General features: G+C 43.6%; 3 protein-coding genes across 8 annotated transcripts; 1 reads left to right on the forward strand and 2 right to left on the reverse strand.

The window, feature by feature from the left end:
* The first annotated feature begins 1,806 nt into the window (after nucleotides 1–1,806).
* On the forward strand, nucleotides 1,807–14,157 carry LOC116921362. 2 transcript variants are annotated; one of them, XM_032927634.2, is made up of 5 exons: nucleotides 1,807–5,714; nucleotides 7,178–7,665; nucleotides 8,488–9,447; nucleotides 10,905–11,040; nucleotides 13,200–14,157. In XM_032927634.2, the coding sequence occupies exons 1-3, from the start codon at nucleotides 2,586–2,588 to the stop codon at nucleotides 9,128–9,130; spliced, it is 4,260 nt and encodes a 1,419-aa protein (XP_032783525.2). In that variant the 5' UTR covers nucleotides 1,807–2,585; the 3' UTR covers nucleotides 9,131–9,447; nucleotides 10,905–11,040; nucleotides 13,200–14,157. The 2 variants fall into 2 exon arrangements, with proteins under 2 accessions (XP_032783525.2, XP_032783524.2); XM_032927633.2 differs by lacking the exon at nucleotides 10,905–11,040.
* On the reverse strand, nucleotides 14,007–18,996 carry LOC116921371 (mediator of RNA polymerase II transcription subunit 15-like). Of its 3 annotated transcripts, XM_045171654.1 has the most exons (15): nucleotides 18,836–18,996; nucleotides 18,678–18,765; nucleotides 18,531–18,582; nucleotides 18,371–18,466; nucleotides 18,267–18,312; nucleotides 18,111–18,198; nucleotides 17,960–18,011; nucleotides 17,793–17,894; nucleotides 17,620–17,706; nucleotides 17,456–17,501; nucleotides 17,297–17,384; nucleotides 16,749–17,199; nucleotides 16,495–16,646; nucleotides 15,413–15,479; nucleotides 14,007–14,398 (listed from the first exon to the last, which is right to left on the reverse strand). In XM_045171654.1, the coding sequence occupies exons 1-12, from the start codon at nucleotides 18,895–18,897 to the stop codon at nucleotides 17,107–17,109; spliced, it is 900 nt and encodes a 299-aa protein (XP_045027589.1). In that variant the 5' UTR covers nucleotides 18,898–18,996; the 3' UTR covers nucleotides 14,007–14,398; nucleotides 15,413–15,479; nucleotides 16,495–16,646; nucleotides 16,749–17,106. The 3 variants fall into 3 exon arrangements, with proteins under 3 accessions (XP_045027589.1, XP_045027590.1, XP_032783539.1); XM_045171655.1 differs by lacking the exon at nucleotides 16,495–16,646; XM_032927648.2 differs by lacking the exon at nucleotides 15,413–15,479.
* An 85-nt stretch (nucleotides 18,997–19,081) lies between these two features.
* Nucleotides 19,082–23,183, reverse strand: LOC116921369 (glutamate receptor ionotropic, NMDA 1). Of its 3 annotated transcripts, none has more exons than XM_032927645.2 (5): nucleotides 22,996–23,183; nucleotides 21,606–22,928; nucleotides 21,316–21,433; nucleotides 20,521–21,224; nucleotides 19,082–20,455 (listed from the first exon to the last, which is right to left on the reverse strand). In XM_032927645.2, exons 4-5 carry the CDS (start codon nucleotides 21,166–21,168, stop codon nucleotides 19,373–19,375), a joined length of 1,731 nt encoding a protein of 576 aa, XP_032783536.2. In that variant the 5' UTR covers nucleotides 21,169–21,224; nucleotides 21,316–21,433; nucleotides 21,606–22,928; nucleotides 22,996–23,183; the 3' UTR covers nucleotides 19,082–19,372. The 3 variants fall into 3 exon arrangements, with proteins under 3 accessions (XP_032783536.2, XP_045027588.1, XP_045027587.1); XM_045171653.1 differs by having other exon boundaries at nucleotides 20,521–20,922; nucleotides 20,998–21,224; nucleotides 21,316–22,928; XM_045171652.1 differs by having other exon boundaries at nucleotides 20,521–20,925; nucleotides 20,998–21,224; nucleotides 21,316–22,928.
* Nucleotides 23,184–23,786: the final 603 nt, after the last annotated feature.

A 23,786-nucleotide genomic window follows, 5' to 3' on the forward strand; every position in this document is an offset into this window, starting at 1 on the left:
TTTTCACATGGACAAGACAAAAAATTAAAAAAAGAAGAGGCATAGTAGGGGAAAAGATGGAGGTAAATGAGGTAGTCCATCGATCTCTCCATCCACCTGTTGTTCCTATACTGTCGACGGGACACAAGATGCCGTTGCTGAACCCCATTAAAAACAAACATTTTCGAAACTTATGGCCAAGTTTAATAATCAATAAACCGGGTCTTGGTTAACTAAGTCAAATATTCGGATAACGTAATCAATCCGTATCGACGTGGATTCACCATCTTCATCGAAATTCGTACCTCCCGCTGCCCGTCCGAATCCCGTATTTTACGCATAAACACACACACGACGTTGGCGAAACCTGAATTCAGAAATCATTAAAGAATATACGAAAACCCACATGGATGACGACACATCCAGTTCTTCCAGCTCCATGACTAATCAACGTCCGACAGGTTTTTTCTCCCGAATAAAAAGCGCCGTTCAACGCTACTGTGAAATTACTCTCGCATCGTATGAATCATTCTTCCTAAACTCAACCCACCAGCATCTCTGGCGAGCTAAATTTTTGTTTTTTCAAATTCAAATTAAAAAAAAAAAAAAATTATAATAATTTTTATAGTAACGGGACTGAGATGGACTGAGGTGTTTGCATTGGCCAACGCTCGGGGAAGGAGAAAGAACAACAGCTCACACGTGCCACATTTGACACGCCAAACATACCGAGACTATTGTCATCATAAATATAAGCAAATAGATTTTTCTTATTCTCGTTAAATACATTTGCCGCTCAGCTGGGCTTTTTATGTGTGTATACAGATAAGAAATGTACGCATGTTGAACCAGTGCATTCGTTAAAAAAAAAAAATGAAAGAACATTCCGAGAATTTTTCATTCCCAGTTTACGTCTCGTCCAATATTTTAATAAATTATGTTGTTTTTTTATGAATTTGAAATTGATGATGATAAAAAAATAAAAGAAAATAGGAATAAGGAAGAAATTTGTAGTACAACGAGGTTGAATGTGAATAATGAGGAGAATCAGGTCAGCGGGACGATTGCATCGTTTCGCCAAAGAAGAGCAGCAAAACGCACACGCAAAAATAGAATAAAAGTATTAAGTTGGCGCGCATATGTTGTAATGAAATCGGCACGAATTTTCGAATGCCATTCTACTTTTTTCTTTTACGAAGGCTTCCATCACGGTTATATTCAAATTGACATTAAAAAAACGGAGAGAAAACGAGGGGCATACACCGCAAAAAAACCTGATTCGTCCTCCTCTCTCCGACAGCTAATCAAATAATTCAAATTCTTGATTGCAAAAAACATTTTTAAATTGAAAACGTAAATAGAAAATTCAAAAGAAAAAAACGTCCTTCACCATGATTTCATTACCGCCAACCCCAGAGGTCGAGAATAATAAAAAAAAAAACCAAACAAAAATAGAACACGATCTAAACAGGTGGAGTAGGGAAATGACCAATTTTGGTCAGCCAATGGTATCACTTTGGGATGAATCGCCATTTTTTTGTTTTTTTTTCTACCGTGATTTAATTTTTGCTTTTTTTCCTGTTAGGTGAGGGAGTCGTCCAAATTTCTTTTTATTTTCTATTCCCCCCCTCCTCCCCTTTTGTTTTGTTTCTGTTTCATTTCAGCGTGCAAGTGAACGAGCGACTTGTAGACCATTCGAATAAAACGCCTACGGGCCTGTTCTCCACCCACCACCTTGCCAGCTCACGCAACCCCACCTTCCGACCACCGTTTTTTTTTTGTCCCCCTTCCTTTCCAGCACCTACACCTCAGCTCTTTCTCTTTCTCTCTCAACCCGAGTCCGAACAGTCTGCGGCTGGCTTCCAACCAGCGCTGACGCACCCGCCTTCCACAGTTTAAAAACTCTCTCTCTCTCCCTCTCGCTGACTAACAACACGAACTCTCTTTCTTCTCGTAGTTCTCGTATCTGATACATAACGCAATCAATCATTGGCCATCGTCAGCAGCTGAAAGAAGAATTCTTTTATTTTAAAAAGAAAGAAATTCTTTCCTTATTGTGCATGTGCCGCTCGTGTATGTGAGTGTGTGTGTGTCTGCTTCGTTTTGTTTGTCCGCCCATCTTCAGCGTAGGGTGTCTCATTTGCCTATACGCAAATTGATGACAGTGCCTCATTGTCTTCCGTGATTGTGTGTGTCCAGTGGCGAGTGCGTCAGCAGTGAGAGGGGAAAAGAAAAACCTGCCTTTAAAAAAGGACAAATATTCAAATCTTTTTCTCTTTTGATGGATGGGTCTTCGAGGGTGGTTTTGAAAAAAGACGAGTCGGACCAAAAATTAAGTCGGACCAAGCAAAGGCAGGTTCGATCCTTGTAAGGTCACAAAAGGGAAAGCGTTTCTTGTCTCTCTCTCTCATTTTGTTGCCGGTGATTGCCAAAGTTATCAGCTGCTGATTGAAAGTTAGTGCACGGCAAAGTGAAAGTTGACTCGTCTCGGGAGCGCCGATAATTGCAGTAGAGGACAAAATACACGAACAAAATCTGCTGATCATTTCGTGCCTGTGTCGCTGGATTGTAGAGCCGAATTGTTCGGCCGGTCATGCCGCACGGAAATGCCGGCGGCCAGGATCGTCAGTGCAGCAGTCCAGCGGGCCGATTCGTTGCGATCTGAACGTTCGGACGCATCGCAAACCAATAAACGCGTGTCGTTCAATCGAGACGTTGACGTCAAGCACATCAATCACGCTCAACAACCGCACCAACAGCAGCAGCAGCAGCAGCAACAACAACAACATCAATACATACCGAGAATCAAAGGGCCGGCCCCTGCGCCGCCGGTCGGCAGTCACAACGTCGACAGACATGACCTCAACACGTCGGCTGCTCCTTCAGCGTCCGTCAGCAACGCCGTGCCGCCCTTCTACAACGTCTACAAGGAGCCGACGCTGTTGAGCGAGGCCGAATTAGCCCAGGAGGCCGAGCGTATCATCCAACAAGTGGATCAAATCAGTTGCACCGTAGCGTCGCCCAATCCGCATCTGTTGGCCAATTACGAAACGCGCTCGCTCGAGCGACGCAATCTGGCCGCCTCCAAGCGTAACAATCAAGTTCAAGGAGACAACGGGCTCAATTGGTCACGCACTTTACCTACAGCTTCGACTAAAAATCAGCTGCTGAACGACGCAGGCAAGGCGGGTAGCGGTAAAAAGACCAAGAACATCGAACAGAAGAACAACATCCTCCATCAGCAACAGCAACAGCAGCAACAACAACAACAATTTGAGAAGCTCGATCCCATCATCGAATCGAGCCCGCGTCGACCTCAGCAGCTTGCGCTTGGGATGATGACCACCATCTTGGACCAGCAGCAAGAACAATATCAACGCAACGGTAAAAGCCATCACAACAATCGGGACACGGCTCCTACGACTCCGCCCAAATACGATTCCGGAATCGAGATGGAAGCGACCAGCCGGCCCAACGTTAATTTGATTGTCCAACAGCTGACGGAAGAGTCGAGGCAGCGGGAGCTGCTCCGTCGTCAGTACCAGGATGAGCTCAATTTGGCCGATGATCCGCTGGCTCCTCGACTGCCGACCTTGAACCTGATCGAGCCCGATCCGCAATTCGGATTGACGCACAACCGAAATTTGCCCTTTTCCTACACGGGCGGAGTTAGCCCGACTCGGACGAGTCCACTCCGCTCACCGCTGGGAGGGCCTCGTTTCACTTCGCCTCCTCCGCCCAGACCGGAATTGCCGTCGGCCAAAACTGGCGGAGTGACCGACGTCGTTTACGCTCAAGTCAAAACATCGGCGCAACATCAGGGGAGGGGACAATCGCCGTCGCCAGAACGTAACGTCTACCGCTCGTCCAACGGAGCCGGGGCGGACAAAGTGCCGGCCGGCAGAGGCAAATTGTTTCAATTCCAGGAGCAGCAGCAACAGAAACAGACGGAGGTCATCCGCCAGCATTTGGGCTACCAAAAGGGGGTCGGCGTAGCGATCGAGCACGACGACGAGGAGGAGCCTGAAGGGCCGGTAGACGAAGAGGACCTGGACGCCATCAAAGCCAAGGCTCGTTTCCTCTTCGGAGACGACGGCCAGGGCCAGCAGACTGAGCGAAAATTGTCCGCAGGTAGCGGCAACAGCCGAGCGTTGGATGCTCGCAACAACAACCGCAACAACGCCAACAATAGTCATGTCCAATACAACAATAACAACAACAACCACAACGCTTCGGGCGGTCTGTCGTTCAAGTACAGCACCTTGTTGAAGGATCAACAACGGACGGGCGGCGGCGAGCAAGACGATCATCATCCGGATCGGAGTTACCATCACACGACCAAGATCCTCATCGCTGGCAACGAGCAACAACAACAACAACAACAGCGGAAGCAAACAAGAGCGTCGGATCAACGCGTTTTCCAGTACAGCGACGATGAAGACGGCCCCCGTTCGGGCGGAAGAGGCGGAATCAAAGTATATCAGGATCGTTCCGTTTCGCCGGAACCTCGCATCCAGCCGCTGACTAATCGCATCCGTTCGTTGCAAATGCAACAACAACAACAACAATCGAGGAAAAGCCCGGAACGATCGTATCAACAAAGAGAACCGGAAAGTCGGACGCTTCCGCTTCCGCAAAAGGCTAATCAAATGTCGATGACTTCAACTCGCTTGATCCAGGACGCGGAGCGCGGACGGACCGTGGTCCGCCAACGACCTGAGCCCGTCATCCATGCGTCTCGATTGACGCAGTTCCAGAGTCGCTACGAGGACGACATCGACGGCGAAGAAGATTTCATTCCGGCCGCGCCGAAACCGCCTTTGCGCATTAAAAAACTGTCACGCGAGCGGATGGAGGCGTCCCCACCGCGGACGACGACGCAAGCCAAGGTGGCCTTCAACACCGTCCCGTGGCGTCGCGACGAACGGAGTCCGGAGAGCAGCCCGGAAAGGAATTATCCATTGCACCGGCCAGGCCATTCCAAGAAAATGCCATCGCCTTACCGGTACCAACCGGCCCGCTCGTCCCTGACTCCCAGCCCGGAGCGGCGCGTTTCCGATTCGCGTGGCTGGAACGAGCCCGAAACGAGTGCCGCCGTCCAAGCCAACAACAAAGTGAACGACGAGCCGGAGAAACAGGAGAAAATCCGCCGTCAGCGGAGCAAGTTCTTGTCGGTTTTTCTCGGTTCGAAAGCCGGCAAGAGCGAAAAGAAATCGGCAGCCGCTGCCGCGCAAAAGCACCAAACGCCGTCGCCTTCCGTCTTGAGTTCGCCGCCAGCACCTGCGGCCGTGATTAAAAGCGGGCCGGCAGTCAAGCAAGTCAGAGGTCAAGCGCCGCCGCAAGTCGCTAAATGGTCGGCGGAGGACGAGGCGGAATTGGTTCGACAGAGTCGCTCGCTTTTGGTCAAAGGTCAAAGTCATCAGTCGAATCCGACGTCAGCCACCAAGACGACGACGACGGCCGCCAACAACAACAAGAACTCGACGAGTGCCACCGGTAGGCCGGTAGTCGTTATCGAAGCGCCTTTCAGCCGCAAAATGGCGCCGCAGCCACCTGTCACCACAGGTGATGCCCCCGCGCTGCGCTATCGTGTCGTCACTACGGCCAATGGAACAAACAAAGATGGAGGTCATCGTCGACGCAGTTCCACTGACCGGACCGACACGTCCGAGAGCGACGGCCACGTCCACAGCCACCAGCGCAATCAATTCAAAAATTTGCGCCAAAAATCGCAGGTAAAACAAGATTTCAAAGAAACGGACGTGATCGATTGCAATTCATTGAAAAGGTGCTAGTTGAAAAGAATTTTTAAAAACAAATGAATGTTTGAAAAAAATGGGCGCGGAACGAGGGGAAGATCGCTGCGGGTTGGCCGCTTCGCGCGTGCCTCCCTCCTCCTAAACCGGGAGAAGAGGGGAAAACAAAAAAACAAAGAATAAGAAGAATCAAATGGCGGCCAGAGGTTGTTGACTTTTGACGAGTTTAGCGTGAGTCAGTTCTATGGCCCAGTCGATTCCCCTCCTCCAGCTTAAAAAGGGAAGAATATTTTTTATTCTTCTACAACCGGTTTCATCATACGTTGTCTCCCGGCACACAACAAAATTTAAAAAAATGGCCCTGAGATAGTCAAGAAAACCCTTGGGCCTCTCTCCGTTTAGCCCGAACAACAAAATGAAAAAAAAAACATTTTGTCTTTCTCACTCGGCAATAAAATCATTTAAAAAATAAAATAAAAATAACAGAAAGAAAAATTAAACGTTAAAATGTCCAGCAGCGCGAGTGCAGTAGTCCAACGGAATTGGGAAATGATTTGGTACGCGTTGGTTAGACTGAACTGAAGCAGCCGACATTTGTGAAACGGGGGCCCGGCTGGCCGTCATCGACGCGATAGGGAAAAACTTATGAATACGAGATTTAAAACATTCCTTCCAACTTTTGCTCTCTCTCTCTCTTTCTCTTAGCTAAAGGTAGAGTTTAAGGGAGAGAAATTTAACCATCAATCCCTGCCCGATGTTAATAGCTTCTTGCCTTTTTTTTTTACTCTTTCTTTCGAGAGCGTGTCTTTATGGCGTTTGAGATGGTGCTGATGTGTTTCAGTCTTCGTCTTCGGGACAAGAAGCAATCAAAAACAAAAAAAAAAAATGAAAAGACACTCTTCGGGAGTGTTTGGTCGAGAGAACGCAGTAAAATAAAGAGAGAGAGAAAAAGAGAAAAAAAAATGTTCGTTTCATTTTCACGACCTTTGAACTAACCGCTCGGGACCGCATAGCCTCAAGGCGATCGCCTCCACCCGCCTTTTTAGCCGAGTATGCAGCTATCGCACATGTACAAATATAGCCGCAATCACAACCAAAAACAACAAGCGCGAGAAGAAAAAAAAAAAGGGGGGGAGATATACCTTAACCAACAACCCTCCCCCCCGAAAAAAAAAAGAAACTCTTACCTTTTCCGGCCGGTTTCGTCAGCAGCTCCATTTTGAACGACGTTGTACATACACAGAGAGGGCGGGGTAGACAAGCGTGACTGCTCCGTGCAGCACGACGAAAGCCAACGACGATGTCTAATTTCATTGTCATTTTTCACATGTTATTATTATTATTCTTGTTCTTATTATTATCCATTTTATTTTTTACCTTTTCATTTCATTTAAGGAAAAAAAAAAAAATATTTTTCTTTTTCTCTCTTCTCGTGAGCGCAGAGTTTCAACAATTTGAATTACCGACCGGATCCGGTGATCGTGTTGGGCGAGGAGCACCAGCACCCAAATCGCGGCAATCGCCACAACCAGGAAACTTCCGTTCAGTTCCATTCTGGCCGTCGCTATCAGGAAGATGGCGGACGCTACAAGCCGCAACAGCGCGGGATGGTGAGCGACGCCCGTCCTTACGCCAGCACCAATTTGATTCACCAAATCGGAGTCGAATCGGCCGAATTGCGGGACCGCAACGCCGATGAACAACGACGGGCTCCGACGGCTCCATTGGCAAACGGGCCGTCCGAATCGGCTCCGCCGCCTCCGGCGACAACCGCGGCCGCTGCTCAATCTCACCGCCAGATGCGCTACTTTGGCGACACAGACTTGGAGTCCCAACCGTCTCGCGGAGGTGGCTATTCATCACGCTACATGCCCAAGGCCAAGGTGTTGCGAAGCGCCAGCTCGGCGGCCGGAATGGGCGCTGTCCGCAGGTAAAGCCACGATGACAATCCATCTGTGTGTGTGTGTGTGTGCCCCGCCAAAACAGCCGGTAATTATAATGGGATCTAATGATGATCATCATACAAAGGACTGGGGGTAGGACAAGAAGAAGATTGGGAGGAGTAGAGAAACGAGGCACCAACTCATTAGTCACACGAACGTATTTAAAAAAAAAAAGCGCAGCTGCACCAGAAATAAAAAGGGGGGGCATACTTTGCGTGACTTTTGTGCCGAGAGCGCTGCTAGTTGGTGTTCTTTCATCATCGAGTTTTTCTTTTCTCTGTGTGTGTGTGTGTTGGTATTAGGAAATGAGAGCCCGTTCTTTTTCTGGTTGTTTTGACAATGGCAATTTCCACGCCGGCGAGATGTCAATTAACCTTCAAAATAAAGAGAAACAAAACAAAAAAATGTGAAAGAAAACTAGAAAATTGTCGACATATTTTTTTTTGGAAGGAATTTCTCTTTTTTTTTTTTTTTTTTAAGTTGTTGAAAGAATAAAAGAAAACGGAGGGTTTCCTCTTGAATAATATCGCACCGCACTCTATGCCTCTTGCACACAAAAAAAATAGTACAAATGCGTGTTGGAGGTCAAAAGTTCGTGAGAAAAGGCGTCACTTGGTTAGATACACGACCAGAAAAATAAAAAAAAAGGGCAAACAAAGAGATTCGCAATTCTTTCTTTAGTTTAGCTATTGATCCCTTCTGGTGGGGAGGGGGGGGGAGGTTGTCATTTGATTATGTCATCACGGAAATGTGGGTGACTCGTCATTCTTACCTTTTTCTTATCTGATTTCCCTTGTCAATTATGACAGAGGTGTGTTGCATCAGCGAGGACGACACCAACCCGTCAGCTCGGTCAACAGCTCAGAGAGCGACGGCAGCGCCATGCAGAGCGCGGCCGGAAGCGCAGAGAGCCAGCGCTCCGTCTACTTGCACGCTACAACTGTGGCCGACATTCCCGTCACTAGTCACGGTCGTACGGCCCAGCAACAACTGCTAGCGTCCAGGCGGCACAAAGCGCAAAGCCGGGAGGATATGTCCGCCCTGTCCGGCACGACGGGATCGACGCTGAGGCGGACGCAGACCCGACAAATATCGCGTTCGTATTCCGTGTTGGCGCCGTGGAAGCCGCGTCATTACCGCGACAAGTACGAAATCACGTACAGCAATCAGCAACAGCCGGGCGGCGGCCAATCAGCGCCGGCCATGGTTGTCGGCGACGTGGGCAAACCGCCGAGGGCGCCCGTTCGGCGCCGGGAGGACGTCATTGTCGAGTCGGAAGATTCGGGAGAAGCGTACCGTCCATCAGCGGCGGCGGGTCCTCCGGCCGTCGGTCAACGTCAGACTGAAGCGACATCATCCAGCAAAACTGGCGGCCCGTCCGTCTCTCGCTCATCGACCATGCCCAAAAACAGCAAACTGATGGCCGGCTGGTTCCGCAAGAAGAAACGCTAGTCCATCCGTCTTCCCCTTTCCATCCATCCGTCCGTCCTCTTTTTTAAAAACAAAGTAACACCAAACAATTCCCCCCCTGCTGGTGCCCTCTGCCATATCCGAGACTAACTGAAAAACGTAAACAAATTATTACACAATTAATAATAATTCAAAGTGGGTTTTCAATTTCAAACGGGATAAATGACGTTTTTTTTTTTAATGTAACATTTCAAAACAACAAAAAAAAAATTTAAATTCCCTATTCCCTTGTCCGCCATTAATAAGAAGACAAAACGCCAAGAAGTCCGGAGTGCGCGTCTACTGGGCATCAACTTGAAGTAAGTGAAAACAACAACAACACATTTTTTTTTATCCATTTCTTTCTATTTTTACCCATTTTTTTAAAAATTCTTTTTGAGATCATTCGACGGGCAGAAATGACCAACGCCTTTTGTCTTTGTCCGGTTTTTTCCCCCATTTTTGTTTCGTGCGTTTCAAAGAGTTTTTTTCTTTTAATTCACCAGAACCAATAGCTCCTTTTGTGAATTTTTAAACGAGACAATGGCGTAGTCGTTGAGATCAAAGGAACGTTGTTGTGGCCCGACAGAAATTCTTTTTGCGTGCTCATTTTTTCTCTCCCCAATTTTTGAATATTCCCGGAAAAACTGACCAAACGAAAAAAGAAAAAAAGGGGACGAGAAAATCTGGCGGAAAATGTTCTCAAAGGACCAAAATGTTATCTATTTACCTACTCGTTTTTGTCATCGCAAAGCGGAATAAGAAAAATGTGTCTTATCGCCTATAGTAATGAGCCTGTTCGTCATAGACCAGCCAACCCCACCGAAAAGAAACAAGTCATCCGCTTTTCTCATTTCTTGTGTGGCCTGTTTGCTTTTTCCTTTATCTCTTTGACCTGTAAAACATCATTTCAGCCGAGAAAACATTTCAAGTTTTCTAGTTTCACTTAAAAAAGGGGGGAAATTCTTATCGTGCGGGAAGGGCGTCGTCGCACCTGTGCGCACGAAATACCTCAGCACTCAGCTCCTATTTCTTTTGGCGACATCCGCCGAACCCCATTCAAAATCTGACACACACGAAATTTATAAAAATTCTTTGAACAGCGTTGTCGTGCCAAATGAGTTCGATGGCAAAAGACAACACCTGTCGGGTTGGCAACAGTGCATCGAAGAAACAGCAACGACGAGAATAGAATAGAAAACAGCCAAAGGGGAGAATAACGTTAGTCGGTTGTGTGTTTACCTTTTGCAAAGGATAAAAAGAAGGCAACGCCCAGAAACCCAACCGAGATTATTATGATAATAAGTTGAGAGAGCTCTCCGACTCTTTTCGTGTTACCAACATATTATACACGTGCGGCGCTACGCAACAAAAAGCCAACTGTTGTTGCCGTACCACATTTTCAAACACAACATCTTCATAACTACTGAACGACGTTCTACATCTTCACGGTCAGACTACGCCCCGTTCACGCGCAAAACAGACCAGCATTCAATTTCTTTTTTAAATAAAGCGCCAACATGTTTTTCTTTTTTATTTAAATCGACTCGGTAGAAATGACGCAAGATTTCTTTTTTTAAAAACTCATCCTCCACCTTCAGATTCTTCCATCGGTTGGAAATGGAAGGAGAAAAAAAAGAGAACACCTTATATGGTCGCGTTAGACACCACAAAACGATGTATGTGCACAGAAGAGGAAGAGTGTAATCAGGACTTAGTCAGCGTCTCTCCATCTTCTTTTTGTTTGGGCTGCGTTATATTTTTATTTTTTTTCCAGATGTAGAAGAAGAAAAAGGGGAGAGATGCATCATTTTTTTTCCTTGGGATTTTCTGACATGGGCGCGCTCTCATGGCGGTTGTTCCACGATTTTTTCTTCCTCGATCCAGACGGGCCAAACTATCGCCGTTGTTGCGTAAGATTTTTATTAAAGGCTTTTTTTTTTTTTAATGTTGTATAAAATATCCCGAGGGCCCACGTATTGGAGTAACGGACACTATTTTCAGCGGCCGGGCAATGAACAAACCCGACCAAAACCTATCGGATCGTGTTTTTTTTTTTTTTGTTTGTTCCCCCCTTGTTTTTAGTGCCTTTTATCGGAGCTTTTCTTTCCTCGTGATGGCATACAACTTCTGCGTAATGGACATGGATAGAGACCAAACACCTGTGCTGTTATTGTTCGACCACGAACCTCCGAACAAAAATCTTCTTTTCTCTTTTCTCATGAAAAAGAAAAAAAAAACTGTTCCGTTACTCATCGCATTAGGTTCCATGACTGTGCACCATCACACACACACATATCTCATTCGGACGTGTAACGCAAAACAGCTTATATTTTTTAAAAGAAAAAAAAAATACTTGGATCAACATTTTTAAAAAAATCAGCTCTTCCCCACCCTTTTCACTTTCTTCCCTTCATCTTTGATTCCCGTTTTGAACTCAACACGGTGTTTCCAATTTTTAAGAAGAAAGGGGGGAGGGTGAGAGGTTGATGTTTCGGAGGATTGTGATGATAAAGGAGAAAATAAGATGGCGCTTAGTGTGCAATGGTAGCTGCTGCCTGAAGGTTGTGAGTTCTAGTTTATCGCATTCAAGTCATCGCTGATGACTGGGGCAAAGGAAGACTGGCGGGCAAACAAAAGAGATTTCAAAAGATGTTTGTGAGTGATGAGTTGGGCGTTGATCGAGGGATGAGCCAGATCATTGGCGTTGACAAAAGTATTTCCCACGCAAGAAAAAGATTCCCCCCCCGATCGTTTTCGAAATTCTTCCTCAATCTGAACAGCCCCTGGAAATATGGCTTGACCTGACCCGCGCACACACCGTTACGTACAATCAATAATGAATAAATAAATAGAAAGAAATAGCTCTCGGTTACCTTTAAGGGATTCTCTTCTTTTCCTCCATGTCTGCGATGTTTCGCGTTTTGTTCTTTTTCCTCGAAACAATCCGGAATCAACTAGAGAACAGCGTCGTGGCAGCAGGCCCCATTGCGTAGTATACCACACACGTACGCGAAAGAGAGAGGCTCCCCCCCTCCTAAGTGGATAGCGAGAACAAAAAGGGGGAAAGAGAAGAACGTATAAAAGATTAGTAACGGTCCGTGTTTAATTGGTCCTGCAATACTGTAAACTAACCAGCGTATTACACAGTTAAGGGAAGTCAATTTGTGTAACCGTAGAAGCGTGACAGATGGCGGCTACGATTTATCGAAAGTCTCCTCGTTCTTGTCGGGGGAGATGGTTTATTATTCGGCTGGCCATTTAAGTGGAACGACGTTAAACTGATGAGAATGCCGAGCAGTTTCGCCTCCTTGTTCGTCAGATTGGATAAGGAAACCAATAAAGAAAACGAGAAATTTAACGAAATGGAACACAATAATAAGCTATTTACAGTTTAAACCGAGTCCAGTTTAAACGGGAATTAAAGAAAACTTTGTGTTTTTACTTTGGCCTCGGTCCTTAAATGTAAAAAAAAAAAAAAACGACTAGTTGGTGTAACGATGAAAGGGACGTTCCACTCGACAAATAATGTTCCTCTAAAAAAAAAAAAAATAAAAAGACCCACCTTAGATTTCTCACGGCGATCGACGATATGCGCAGATATTATCACCAACGCCGCACCCTCCTATAAATAGCTAAAAATTTCTAAAGAAAAGAGAGAAAAAGAAACGTTAATGAACACAACAATTTTGTGTGGATTTAAAAAATGTTTTTCTTTTTTTTTGCCACTCACCGAATAAACTATTGTGTTTTCGCCGTTGTTGCCAAGGATCTTTAAAAAAAAAAAAAAAAATAGAAGAAAAGAAGTTTTTCAGTTAGACACAGACAACGTAGTCGAAACAGGAAAAACCCGCACCTTGTTTTTCGGTACTTTATAATCTAAATAATTCCCGATGCAAATATGTGCGTCTCCTTGGCTCTCTGCCACAATAGCGGGATTAAGTGTTGTCTAGTGGGTTCTGGCGTAGAGTTCACGTCCTAGTAGTACACTACAATCTTGTGTGTGTCAAAAGACTCACGAACGAACCGTTCCATTATCTTTTCTTTTGTCTTTTCTCCATCATCTTGACAGGCGTCTGTTAGGTGCTCCAGATTCTTGCCTTCGCCCCGTGCTGCAGCAGTTCACAACAACAGCGGATCAACGACGCAATAAACAAGACCCTCTGACTGTTACTCGTCCCGGTTTTCTTTTTCTGTCTCTTCTATTTTGGCATCGTTCACCTTTTCATCATTCGTGTCGTCCCCATCCAACACCCTAAGGGAAATATTATTATCATTTTTATTTTCAAGTTTTGAACAAGTTTTTGACGATGTTGAGCAATAACCATTCCAATAATTGCCCGCCCGTGTGTGCCAATTTCGCATCATAGTAGAGTCGTCTTCAACTGGGTAAAACAACTTTCTTTTTCTCTCTCTTCACAGAGACTAAACGTCATCGGAATGTCACATCTTAGTTGACACCTTTCTTCTTTCTAGACATATACATACATTTAAAACAAAAACATTTAATAATAAACTTATTTTCATCATCTTTACCCAAGTCTTGTATCGTTTTTCAGCTCCTTTTACCTCCACCTTTGATGCCGTGTAAAAAAATGAAACATACCACGAGCTCAGCCTTTTCAAATCGGAAAATGCGAATGAGCCCATCCGATCGCTGAAATAAAATAATAAAAAAAAAAAAACACAAAATATGCGTCACGTAATTTTAAACAAACTTTTTTAAAAGTACGAAATGAGCAAAACTCTTCGTGCATGTCTGTGTGAATCGTATGTGTACAAGATTGGCTTTCGATAATGTCCTGAGAACATTTTCTCTTTTCTTTTATTCTTCCAATTTTCTCTCGTTTTTGTTTTTTCACCTCTAATCTTTTTATTATTGTTGTTAATTCTTTACGATTTCCCACATAGCCAAACAGAATTTGTAGTTTTTGTACAATCGCATGTTTTTCGTTTGCCTCCTCTTTGCCTCGTCTCCTCCTCCTCACCATTTTGATATAATACAATAAAAGACTGATGGTTAAACAAAATGGAAGACTCTAAAATAAAAAAAAACTACAGGCAATTCAATCAGTCAGGGCGTTTTTACATGCGGATGCCATACGACACGGAAGGATGAGCAGCATATTTGTTGTGTGTGTGTGTCTGCGTGTATCTGTCATACCTTTTAAACACACATGGGGCCAAACGGCTGATGGGTTTTCCTTCACATCTTGTCCGTCAGGCACAGCACGACACCCAATAGAACGCAAGCCATACCGACAAATGTACCTGCGTTAATGCAATAAGGAAAAGGAATGAAAAAATCTGTATGAAAAGGAAACATAAATAATAAATAACTAAATGTTTTTTTTTCTTTCTTCAACGGCTAAGGAATTAGTTATCATTACAGCATTCCCCCATGCCAGACAGATCAAAATTCGGAGAGCCGAGAAAAACGTGTGCAGCGTGCAGACAGAGAAATACAATCCGTTCACGCACAACCGGATTTTCGTCGAATTTTCTTTTAAATATTACCAATGGAAAAATATCATCAGTAATGGTAAACCTCGCATACGGTTGAAAGTTTTAGTGGTTTGAAAACATGTTTCCTTCTCTTTCTAATATTAACACATTTTTCCTTCTTTTTTGTTTTGAAATCATCTTTTAAATTTTTTCTTTTTACAGATGCTGGGAACTATCAAGTATCTCGGCACACGCAACTGGATGCCAACGGACCACCGAATTTGCTACTACTATTACCGCTAAGGTGGCACGAAAACTTGAGTTAATATTATTCCCCCCGTCTTCGGGTTTGAAGAAGAGGATGAAAGAAAACACACATAACATTCACGGGCATGATTAAAGATGCTGAGAGCATTACGTGGTGAAGCCGGATGCTCTCCCAGGCACTGACCCGCAACAGAGGTGAAGAGGAATGTCAGTCCGTTGGTCAATGGTACAGCAACCGACAGTTCTTTATAGGGCCCCCAAAAGAATCAGTATTCGGCGACGACCGTGATGTGGTAAAACAGCGAGAATGAAAAAAAAAGAGAGAAAAAAACAAAACAAAAATGAATGCACACTTTAAAAAAGAAAGGGCTAGTGAATGTCTTGACTGCCTTCGTCTTTTCAGTTGTGTGCGTCTATCGTAAGTTGAAAAGATTGGAATTAGATACGTTATTCCTCAAACAGCGGAGAGATGGAAGAAAAAAAGACACAAAAAGGGGGGGCGAAACGAAATGTGGTTTAATGAAAGAATTTTGTTTCTCATTTGTCAAAAGAAAAAAGAAAGGGAGAAAATACCGGTGGAGCTGAGCGTGAAATAGAAGAGAATGGAGCCGCACTGGTTGACCAGGAATGGCAGAACAAACTGTGGAACAAAAACAAAAGAAAGAAGAAATAATATGTAAAATACGGCCAACTAGTTTAAAATCCGAGATAGAGAGAGAGCTGCGCAGACTAAACACAATTGGTTGTACAGGCCGGAGGTACATGTATAACAAGTGGAACATTTTTGGCCGTGAAACGGGCTACAGTTTCCGTCAATGACTTCATTGTCCTGGCGAGACGATGGGAAATTCTTACGTACTAAAAAGGATGTACCCAAAACACCCGAACGTGAACTTCAACCCGTACGAGAGTTCGTTCAACTGGTCAGGTGGGATGAATTCATTAGCGTGATATTCTTTTTCCCCTTCATCATTTATTCACACAGACTATGCCCGACGTTATCTTACCAGACAATCTTTCCCAATGTTTATGCAGCAAAAATAGAAAAAGGCCCTGTCCGAAATAGACATTAGTGAAACCTTGCTTTTCCTTATCTCGGGTGACATCGCAGCTCTTCGACAAGAAAAAGGCTGGTCTTGATTGTCTCAGTCTGGAAAAGAGAGAGAGAGCGAAACAATGGGGAGAACGATCTTTTTCATTCGCCGCATTTGAATACTTTCATTAGAAAGCTCTGACTATATTCTGCTGCTGGTGTGAGATGGGAGGTGAAGGCAAAAATATAATAAATCAAGAGTCATCTTGGGCCGCGAACAGGTGTGCAGGGAGCAACAACAGGCATATACTTTTAGGATGCTCCATTTGGGAAAAACACAATCTTGCAAAGAAGGCTTTACCCTAAAGGTCTATCATCAGAACAAACGACAGCCCAATCTACCATGTCAGATTTGACTAACTATAGTGGAGCAGTTTACAAAAGAGACTCATTTCAAAGCTATTCTTATCAGCATCAGCTCCACAGCAAAATATTTTAAGTATACTGTTCATTCGAATCCTGTAATCAGGCTATAATTAGGCACAGCTGTCAGACAACAACACTGACTCTGAGGAGAGTCCTATAGACAAATGAACTTGCACAAAGAAAAGAGATGACTTACTTTCCAATTTAATAGAAGGAATTTTAGTTCTGAACCAAACTGAACCAGGAAGTTGGCATGCTTCACCCTTTGGATCCCCGAGCTGCCCTTGCCCATCAGGGGATTTGTAACACCCCATAAGAATGCAACGATTATCAGACTAAGAACCCCGCCTACCAATCAAGAAAGAAAATAAAAAAACTTATATCCATACAACAAATACTGTTCGAACAAGAAAAAATAAGCAATAAAAGTTCGGCAAAACGTGGTAATACCTGAATCCATGCTGTGACTGGTGTGAATGCGAAAACCCGATTTTTAATAACGAGGAAAGTTCAAGAATGAACTTAATAAAAAATAAATGTTTGTTGGGTCCTACAATGATGCTGTATATTTTAATTTTGTTCTTATACAGAGTCAAGCACGTGAAAATACCAGTTGTCCCGCCATAGAATAATTTAGCAGACACATTAGACACCTAGCGGTAGAAAATTCACACTACGTCTAGATTTGAATATTAAATAGTATAACTATAATAAATAACTAAAATAGCAGCAACTGGTTCCTGAGGGGGTTTTTCTCCGAGTCTTTAAGGCCTCTGGGTGAACACAACTTACGTGGCCAATAATACGTCTAGTATTCATTATCTGCAGGATTTCCCACAACAACATTTGTTAATCCTTTGATATGCACCAGCAGCCGAGCAAGATTATTTAAATACTCCTCCTTGACAAGAAAGTACAAAGGTTTTAATATCCCAATTTTCTTCTCGTTAATAATGTTCATTATAGAGGTGTTGTAACGAAAATTGTAAATACTCTACCTTGTTTTTGGATCTTTGGAAGAAATGAAATTCCATATCGCTCGCGGATTTGGTTGTGGGATTCCCTGATTGCCGGATCACTGCTCCACTAGGAGAAAAAAAAAGAGAAAGAAACCATTGAGCTAAGATACATTTAGACATCACAGTTTTGACTTTTACATTTTAGCGATTACGTTTTGGCGAAATCCAGGCGTTTTCCATTCATCTGAAGCGATGGGTGAACAAAATTTGAAATTTGTGATTATTAGGGAACCGCAATCATTCATAGTATTTCCACCCTTGCTCTGCTTAAAAGCCCCCCCCCCCCCTTGTTTCAATTATACCTTGCTGGTTAACATTTTTCGGTTGAACGTTGACCTGTGCTACAGCAACAGTCCCTGCAGACGTTCCCTTGGCCTTTTCTTTGACACCTTGCAAGATAAATTACATGCCTATACCCTCATATATATTAATTTCAAATTTTGGGGTCTATATCCAAGGAATTTACTTTAAATACCTTGTTGAGATGGCGTTTTTGGTTTGATAGTACGCTGCGGTGCAGCAACATTAACTACAGGAACAACTTGGGCTCTTTGTCTGAAAGCTTGAAATTGGGCACCTGGCAAGACAAATTATAAGATCAAACTAAATATCCTTTATTGTTTTAGTAAAAGTATTCCTTACTAAGTTGTTTTATATGTACTAGCAATCGGGCAAGATGACTCAAATAGTCTTCCTAGAAAAAAAAAATGAATTCATTGGGTTAAGCAATTTTCTACAGTAATGCTGAATATTATTCATCACTAAAACTTTTGGTAGACAAATTCAACCTCACTTTGCTTGTTGATTTTTCAAAGAAATGATTTTCCATTTCACTGGCTGTTTTTGTTGTTGGATTTCCAGATATCCAGATGGCTCCTTCACTATGGTGCAAATAAAAAAATATATATTAAACAAGGTCCATTTTTTAAGCTGCAATTCTAGCAGATACATTTTGGCGATGACATTTTGGCGAAATCCAGGACTCTTCCAGTCATCTGAAGCCGTTTTATAATTATCAATAGTGAAATTTTTCTACAGACAAATTTTACATACCATCTTGAACTGATTCATTTGGCTCATTTGGCTGGGCATTGCTCTGTGTTCCCACAGAGTCAATGGCGAGAGAAGTAGTTTTGGGGTTTTGTTCACCTTAAAAGATAAATCGTCAATCAATCTACAAAACATTTCAGCTGTGATTTTTTTATTTTCTTACTTAGTCCTTGTATATGGGTCATCAACCAAACATGATAATTCAAATAGTCTTCCTACAGAAAAATGATTAATTGTCTTGGATTCGCTTTCATTTTCAACATTGACTTTGAGCTTTGTCATAAAATTTCCCTGACTGTCAATAATTTACTTTGTTATTCGCTCGTTCAAAGGAATAAAGTTCCATTTCACTTGCAGTTCTAGTTGTGGGATTACCCCATTGTCGTATGGCTTCTTCACTGCAATTGAAGAAAACATGGATTATATAAGTTACACACCACAATTCTTGTATTAAAATCTTGTAAATACATCGTGTCGATAAACTTTTGACGAAACTCAGGAGTTTTCCAGTCGTCAGATTCGGATGCCATTTTTGTAACTATTAGTTTCTGATTTAGTAGAGTTCCCTAGAAGACCCAAAATAGAAATTCCACGTGCCCTCATTTTGTAGACGATCATAACAAAGACATCTAGTAACAAACTATTCAACTACGAACGCGTTAGACTGGATGGCGCGCGCATTTAAAAAACTATTATTTTTGTAGGTCTGGTGGGGACAGGTTACAATGCACGTGTATTGAAATCGAAGAAAATGTTATGAATTCCAGATCTCAATTAGAAACAGGAACAATAATCTTTTATACTACAATAATATCAAAGAAACCGTTCAGTATTTTTGATGTATGTGCCATTAATCAAACAAAAACTACCATTTATAATCATGGGGTGTGTCAAAAATAATTTCAATGTATTCATAAACTAATTCTTTGTGAGCCCAGCCGTCTAGCACCCTAATACTTAGTCGTTTGCCTCGTGCCCCATTCGGATACGGACGGCAGTCCACGATTATTTGCCCGTGGAAAATTTTCGTTTACGGTAGCCAAAAATGACTTCAGACAAGAAGATTAGAAAAGAAAAGGCAATACTCAATGCCAACAAATAGAAAGCCCCTTGCAAATCGTCCAACGAGTAAGCGGCTAACTTTCTGGACTTGGTAGGGTCCCATGGTTTTTGTTTTTTGGCAAATTGTGACGAAATATGCTCTACAATTCCAGCTTCGGCAAGACGATAAATTTTCTTGTCAAAATATGGCTTCAGCGAAGAACCTTTTTGGAGTCCTAGAGCCGAACGTGTGGGGAACACGCATTCTGTCATTAGGTGTACACGAGGACCATCACTACTTGGGGGGAATAAAGCAGCCGCCTGATAACGGAGGTTCCCCTGGTTCGACATCACAGCCCATGAATCAGTTTCCAGCAATGAAAACATTTGAGTCAGATTGGTAGCAATAGCAAATTGTTCGCCCAATTTACGATGAAGCGGATCGTTGGAATTCAACAGACTCGTCTTGAAATAATCTCCCCAACTGATTTTTTTCAGAGGACTATCGACGAGTTGCTGAATTGTGTCAATTGGAGCAGGAGTGTAAGGAAAGGTTATGTACGAAATAAGACCAGAACGATACACAGTTGGAATTACGGTAGCAGCTGCCAATAGCCACCAAATGAGAAACAATCGATTAGCCGACATACGGATTTCTTGTGGCTGTTGAGCAGACAACATGTTGCCTAAAATATAGAGAAAACAAACCATAGTATCGGAGAAAAACCCGTCTTCATTCGAACGCCAAGACGACCATTTGGCTAGTAGTCGTAGCGTCGCGACGGCAAAAATACAAACCAAACCAGTTGCAGTCCAAATGTCCGAGGAAAAGGGATGGTACAGTGCAGTCCATTTTGCATAGGGACGAGGAGCTGGTACAAGAAAACATTCGTGATTATTTCTAAAGGCTCGAGTGAAATCGACGTAAGGCAGCAATCGTTGCTGCATGTGCAGATCCCCGTAAGATACGTCGGCTTCTTTCCGGTGCAGGAAACCTAGCAAGCCCGTGACGGTGACGTTTTTTGATCCATTAAAAACCAAGGTGCCCTGAGCCAGTTGAATTTGCTTTAATATCGAATTCAGGAATCTTTGATAATGCATGCACCACTTACCCACATTTCGTCGTTAACTGGCAGAATATAGTTGACTTTAAAATCGAGTTTGTCTGCCAGTATGGCGACTAATGATGGCTCAATTCCTGAAGCAATGACTTTGCCACTTTCGTTCTTCTTGGCGAAAACGATGGGTGGAAAATCGAGCGTTGCTATTGTCAAGTATCTACCCATCAGCATTTTGCGTTGCCCAGTCAATGTTCCCCAGCTCACGTTGTTATTTTTCAATACGTAGTCTATTTGAAGTCGGTCACTCACCATCCATTTGTGGATCTCCACGAGACGTTGGCCACGTTCAATCAACAAATGAAGTCTCTCGTTGCGGGCATCTTGTAACAGTTTGTCTCCAATCTTAGAAGAATTCGACGATGTCACTAAAATGACTTCTCCTAAGTAGTAGTGCTGCTGGATATGTTCGTAAATAAGCGAAAATTCATCAAGGTTTTGCAACAATACAGCGACGTTGTTGCAAACCACCTCTTGATCCGTAATTTCATCGAAAGCTTGAATTTTTCCATGGCGGCTGCGAAGCAATGTCAGAGGGCGACGATACCTGACGGTTAATTCGTCGACAATTTCTTCCTGTTCCGCTGTTCCGTCTTCTTCGAAGATGACCACCAGGCTGGAGCACATACTTCCAGCATCCATGATGAACTCTACTGTCCTGGAGTTCTTTTCTTGCAATTGGATCAGTGATCCACCAGCTAGAAAAGACAAGAAAAGAAGTGAAGTCGTTTTGGTTACCATACTTCTTGATCCGAGAATTGCCTGTGGCCGAAACGAAAAGTAAACCACCTTATTTATACTTCCGAGTTCCGATTGCGTGGTAGATGGCCATTTCGTCAGCTGTTTGCCATTGGAATTGTATCGATTGATCTTGAGGACAGAAACTCCATTTAAACTAGTGCGGTGCCTATGACAACGTGGTTGCCAACCAAGAGATAATTAGCATCTCTTGCAATTAGAGAGAAGTCAGAATCTCCAGCCATGAAACACCAGATGTAATTAAAGAGAAACCCTTTTGGTAATTTACGTCCATCAATCAGCATCCCTAACGCCAAATCACTAGCGAATCAAACAATTACCTTGACATTCCTGACAGCTTCTGGTTTCTGGCTGTCTGCTAAAACTGGAGGAAAACAAATGACTGCTCGAGTGCCTATGGCAACTCAGCCCATTCTCTTGTCGACATTTAGATCATTCATTTGAATTATTAAAACCGGATTGACACAAACGAGAATGCCATTGATAGCTCGTTCCAGGCTTAAAACCCAGTTCTCTTTAAACGAGGCCATTGCCGAATGGCATCGAAACGTCAAAAGCCATGCACTAGCTCTCTGGTGCAATCAGTAGGAAAGTATCGTTTTAATAGATCTTAGGTAAGAAAATCGACAAGCCAACAAAAAAGAAGAATGCCTAAAAGAAAAAAAAAAAACTTACTGTTACGCGCCAAGAACGCTGTCACTTTCTAAATGCCACAGGCATTTTTTTGTCCCCCTCCCCCCAACTTGATGTCGGTCACGGTGGTGCAAAGCGATCCAGCAACCTCCAATCATAAATAAGCTTAATCATAACTCAGTTGGTCTAGAAAATTTGTAGCTTTTCGTCATTCAAAAGCTGGTCAACTGTATAACGGTTGAACAGACGACGAACATAAAATTATAGCCACACCATGTAAAGATGTAAACTATATTGAAATGATGTGCAGTTAAATACAGTAAGGGAGCGCCTAATCAGCTAACCCGCTGGCTCAAAAAATCAGGTAAAAGCACACGAACTCTCAAAGGTGAAATAAAGTCAAGTCATTCGAGCAAGTCAAATTCCGAGAAACCAATGGGCGACGGTGAATAGGCAAATGGCACAGTCATGATCATGTTTTATATTAACAATTTTGGTTTGCAGGTTTCCATCGACTCATAGAGGATATTTTCGTTTCCTCGTTGAAGACGGACTTGTCCCCTCTATACTAGTGACGATGGCGAAATCCTTGTTTGGGTATCCGTGCCAAGGACGAATGGGCTGCTAAGGTGACCACCAGAAACTTCAGAAGGACTTTTTGCACGTGCCTCCCTCTTGTCTCTTTTGCTTTTACAAGTAAGAGCAGACTGATAACTCAAGGCGGTAGCGATCGCCATGAGGATGATGAGCGCGGCCATGACGCCAATAATAGCAGTAATCCCCTTTTGATTAAAAAAATCTCCCATCACTTTAATAGGACTTGGCACCGTCACCAAAAGGTCGAATGTCTTCAACGAGCTTTCTCCAGTTTCGCTGATGAAAATACAAGTGTAGACGCCGTTATCCGATTGCTCAGCTGATCTGATGGTCAACGTTGAACGCAGTAAAGAATCGCTGCCTTGCATGGACACTATGTCGACTATTTCACCGTCGTTCATCTGTTCTCCGTTCTGCGCGGGAATGGCAAATCATCGAATTCAAACTATTGTTTACTATTTCTCTAATAAATGACTGTACCTTGAGCCAGAGCGTATAAGAATTCAATGATTTGCAACTGCAAACGAGGTCTTGATCATCTCCTTCGTGAACAATCCTTGTGGAATGAGATCTCATGATGACGGCTGGAGTAGGAGGAACAACGCGAGCAGAGCTGCGAGCAGAGTCAACAGTTTCCGTTGTAGAATTCGTTCCCGCCAAATCTTGGCCTGTAATCACGCAAATGAATTAGAAATAATGCTACAGTTAAAGAATCCGATGGAAATTCAAAGTCACTTGCTTGAAACGAACACAATCGACGAGAGAAACTGCACGAGAAGGAGAGCCCGTAGGTACGCCATGGTTTCAACCGACTATTAACCAGGTGTGCTGTTCCCGCTCGACTATATATACATTGCGTTAGAGCAGGAGGTTAGCGACTCGTCAGTCATAATCAGAAACGAAAGGAAACGATGCCGTAATACGTAGCCGGAGGCAAGTCTATAGCAGTAATCTCATTGAGCTTGGTGCATACAATAGAATCGGCGCGTATAGCCAGGCTGTCTTGCGTGACGGCCTTCGCCATCCTCCTTCATGGCTTTCCACTAGATTTCCCTTACGGAACCGAGTCCCGAAAAATCCAGACAAGGCCAGTTATACCGAAGAAAACTGACTCGACAAGGTGAAGTCAGCATATAGGGGAATCCTGTTGCTTGCTGTCCTGGGCTCACTGGTGTAGACGACGGCGGTTCTTTCTGGTTTGCTCCGCTTGCTGCCTTTTGCTTTAACTGGCTGCGGTGTGATAGTAGATACACCTGAAAGAAAACGATTCC

Source organism: Daphnia magna, linkage group LG4 (genome assembly GCF_020631705.1).
Source record: "Daphnia magna isolate NIES linkage group LG4, ASM2063170v1.1, whole genome shotgun sequence".
Classification (NCBI taxonomy): domain Eukaryota; kingdom Metazoa; phylum Arthropoda; class Branchiopoda; order Diplostraca; family Daphniidae; genus Daphnia; species Daphnia magna.

Bases quoted from the DNA above. Each gene is read 5' to 3' on its own strand.
- LOC116921362 (XM_032927634.2), top strand. From the start codon at position 2,586: ATGCCGGCGGCCAGGATCGTCAGTGCAGCAGTCCAGCGGGCCGATTCG. The intron at 5,715-7,177 runs GTAAAACAAGAT...TCGTGAGCGCAG, and splicing joins ATTTGCGCCAAAAATCGCAG to AGTTTCAACAATTTGAATTA. The intron at 7,666-8,487 runs GTAAAGCCACGA...CAATTATGACAG, and splicing joins GGAATGGGCGCTGTCCGCAG to AGGTGTGTTGCATCAGCGAG.
- LOC116921371 (XM_045171655.1), bottom strand. From the start codon at position 18,897: ATGGCATCCGAATCTGACGACTGGAAAACTCCTGAGTTTCGTCAAAAG. The intron at 17,502-17,619 runs GTATAATTGAAA...CCATCGCTTCAG, and splicing joins GAAAAATGTTAACCAGCAAG to ATGAATGGAAAACGCCTGGA. The intron at 17,385-17,455 runs GTAAAAGTCAAA...TTTTTCTCCTAG, and splicing joins CAAAACGTAATCGCTAAAAT to TGGAGCAGTGATCCGGCAAT.
- LOC116921369 (XM_032927645.2), bottom strand. From the start codon at position 21,168: ATGGATGCTGGAAGTATGTGCTCCAGCCTGGTGGTCATCTTCGAAGAA. The intron at 20,456-20,520 runs GTAAGTGGTGCA...CAACTGGCTCAG, and splicing joins CAGTTAACGACGAAATGTGG to GGCACCTTGGTTTTTAATGG.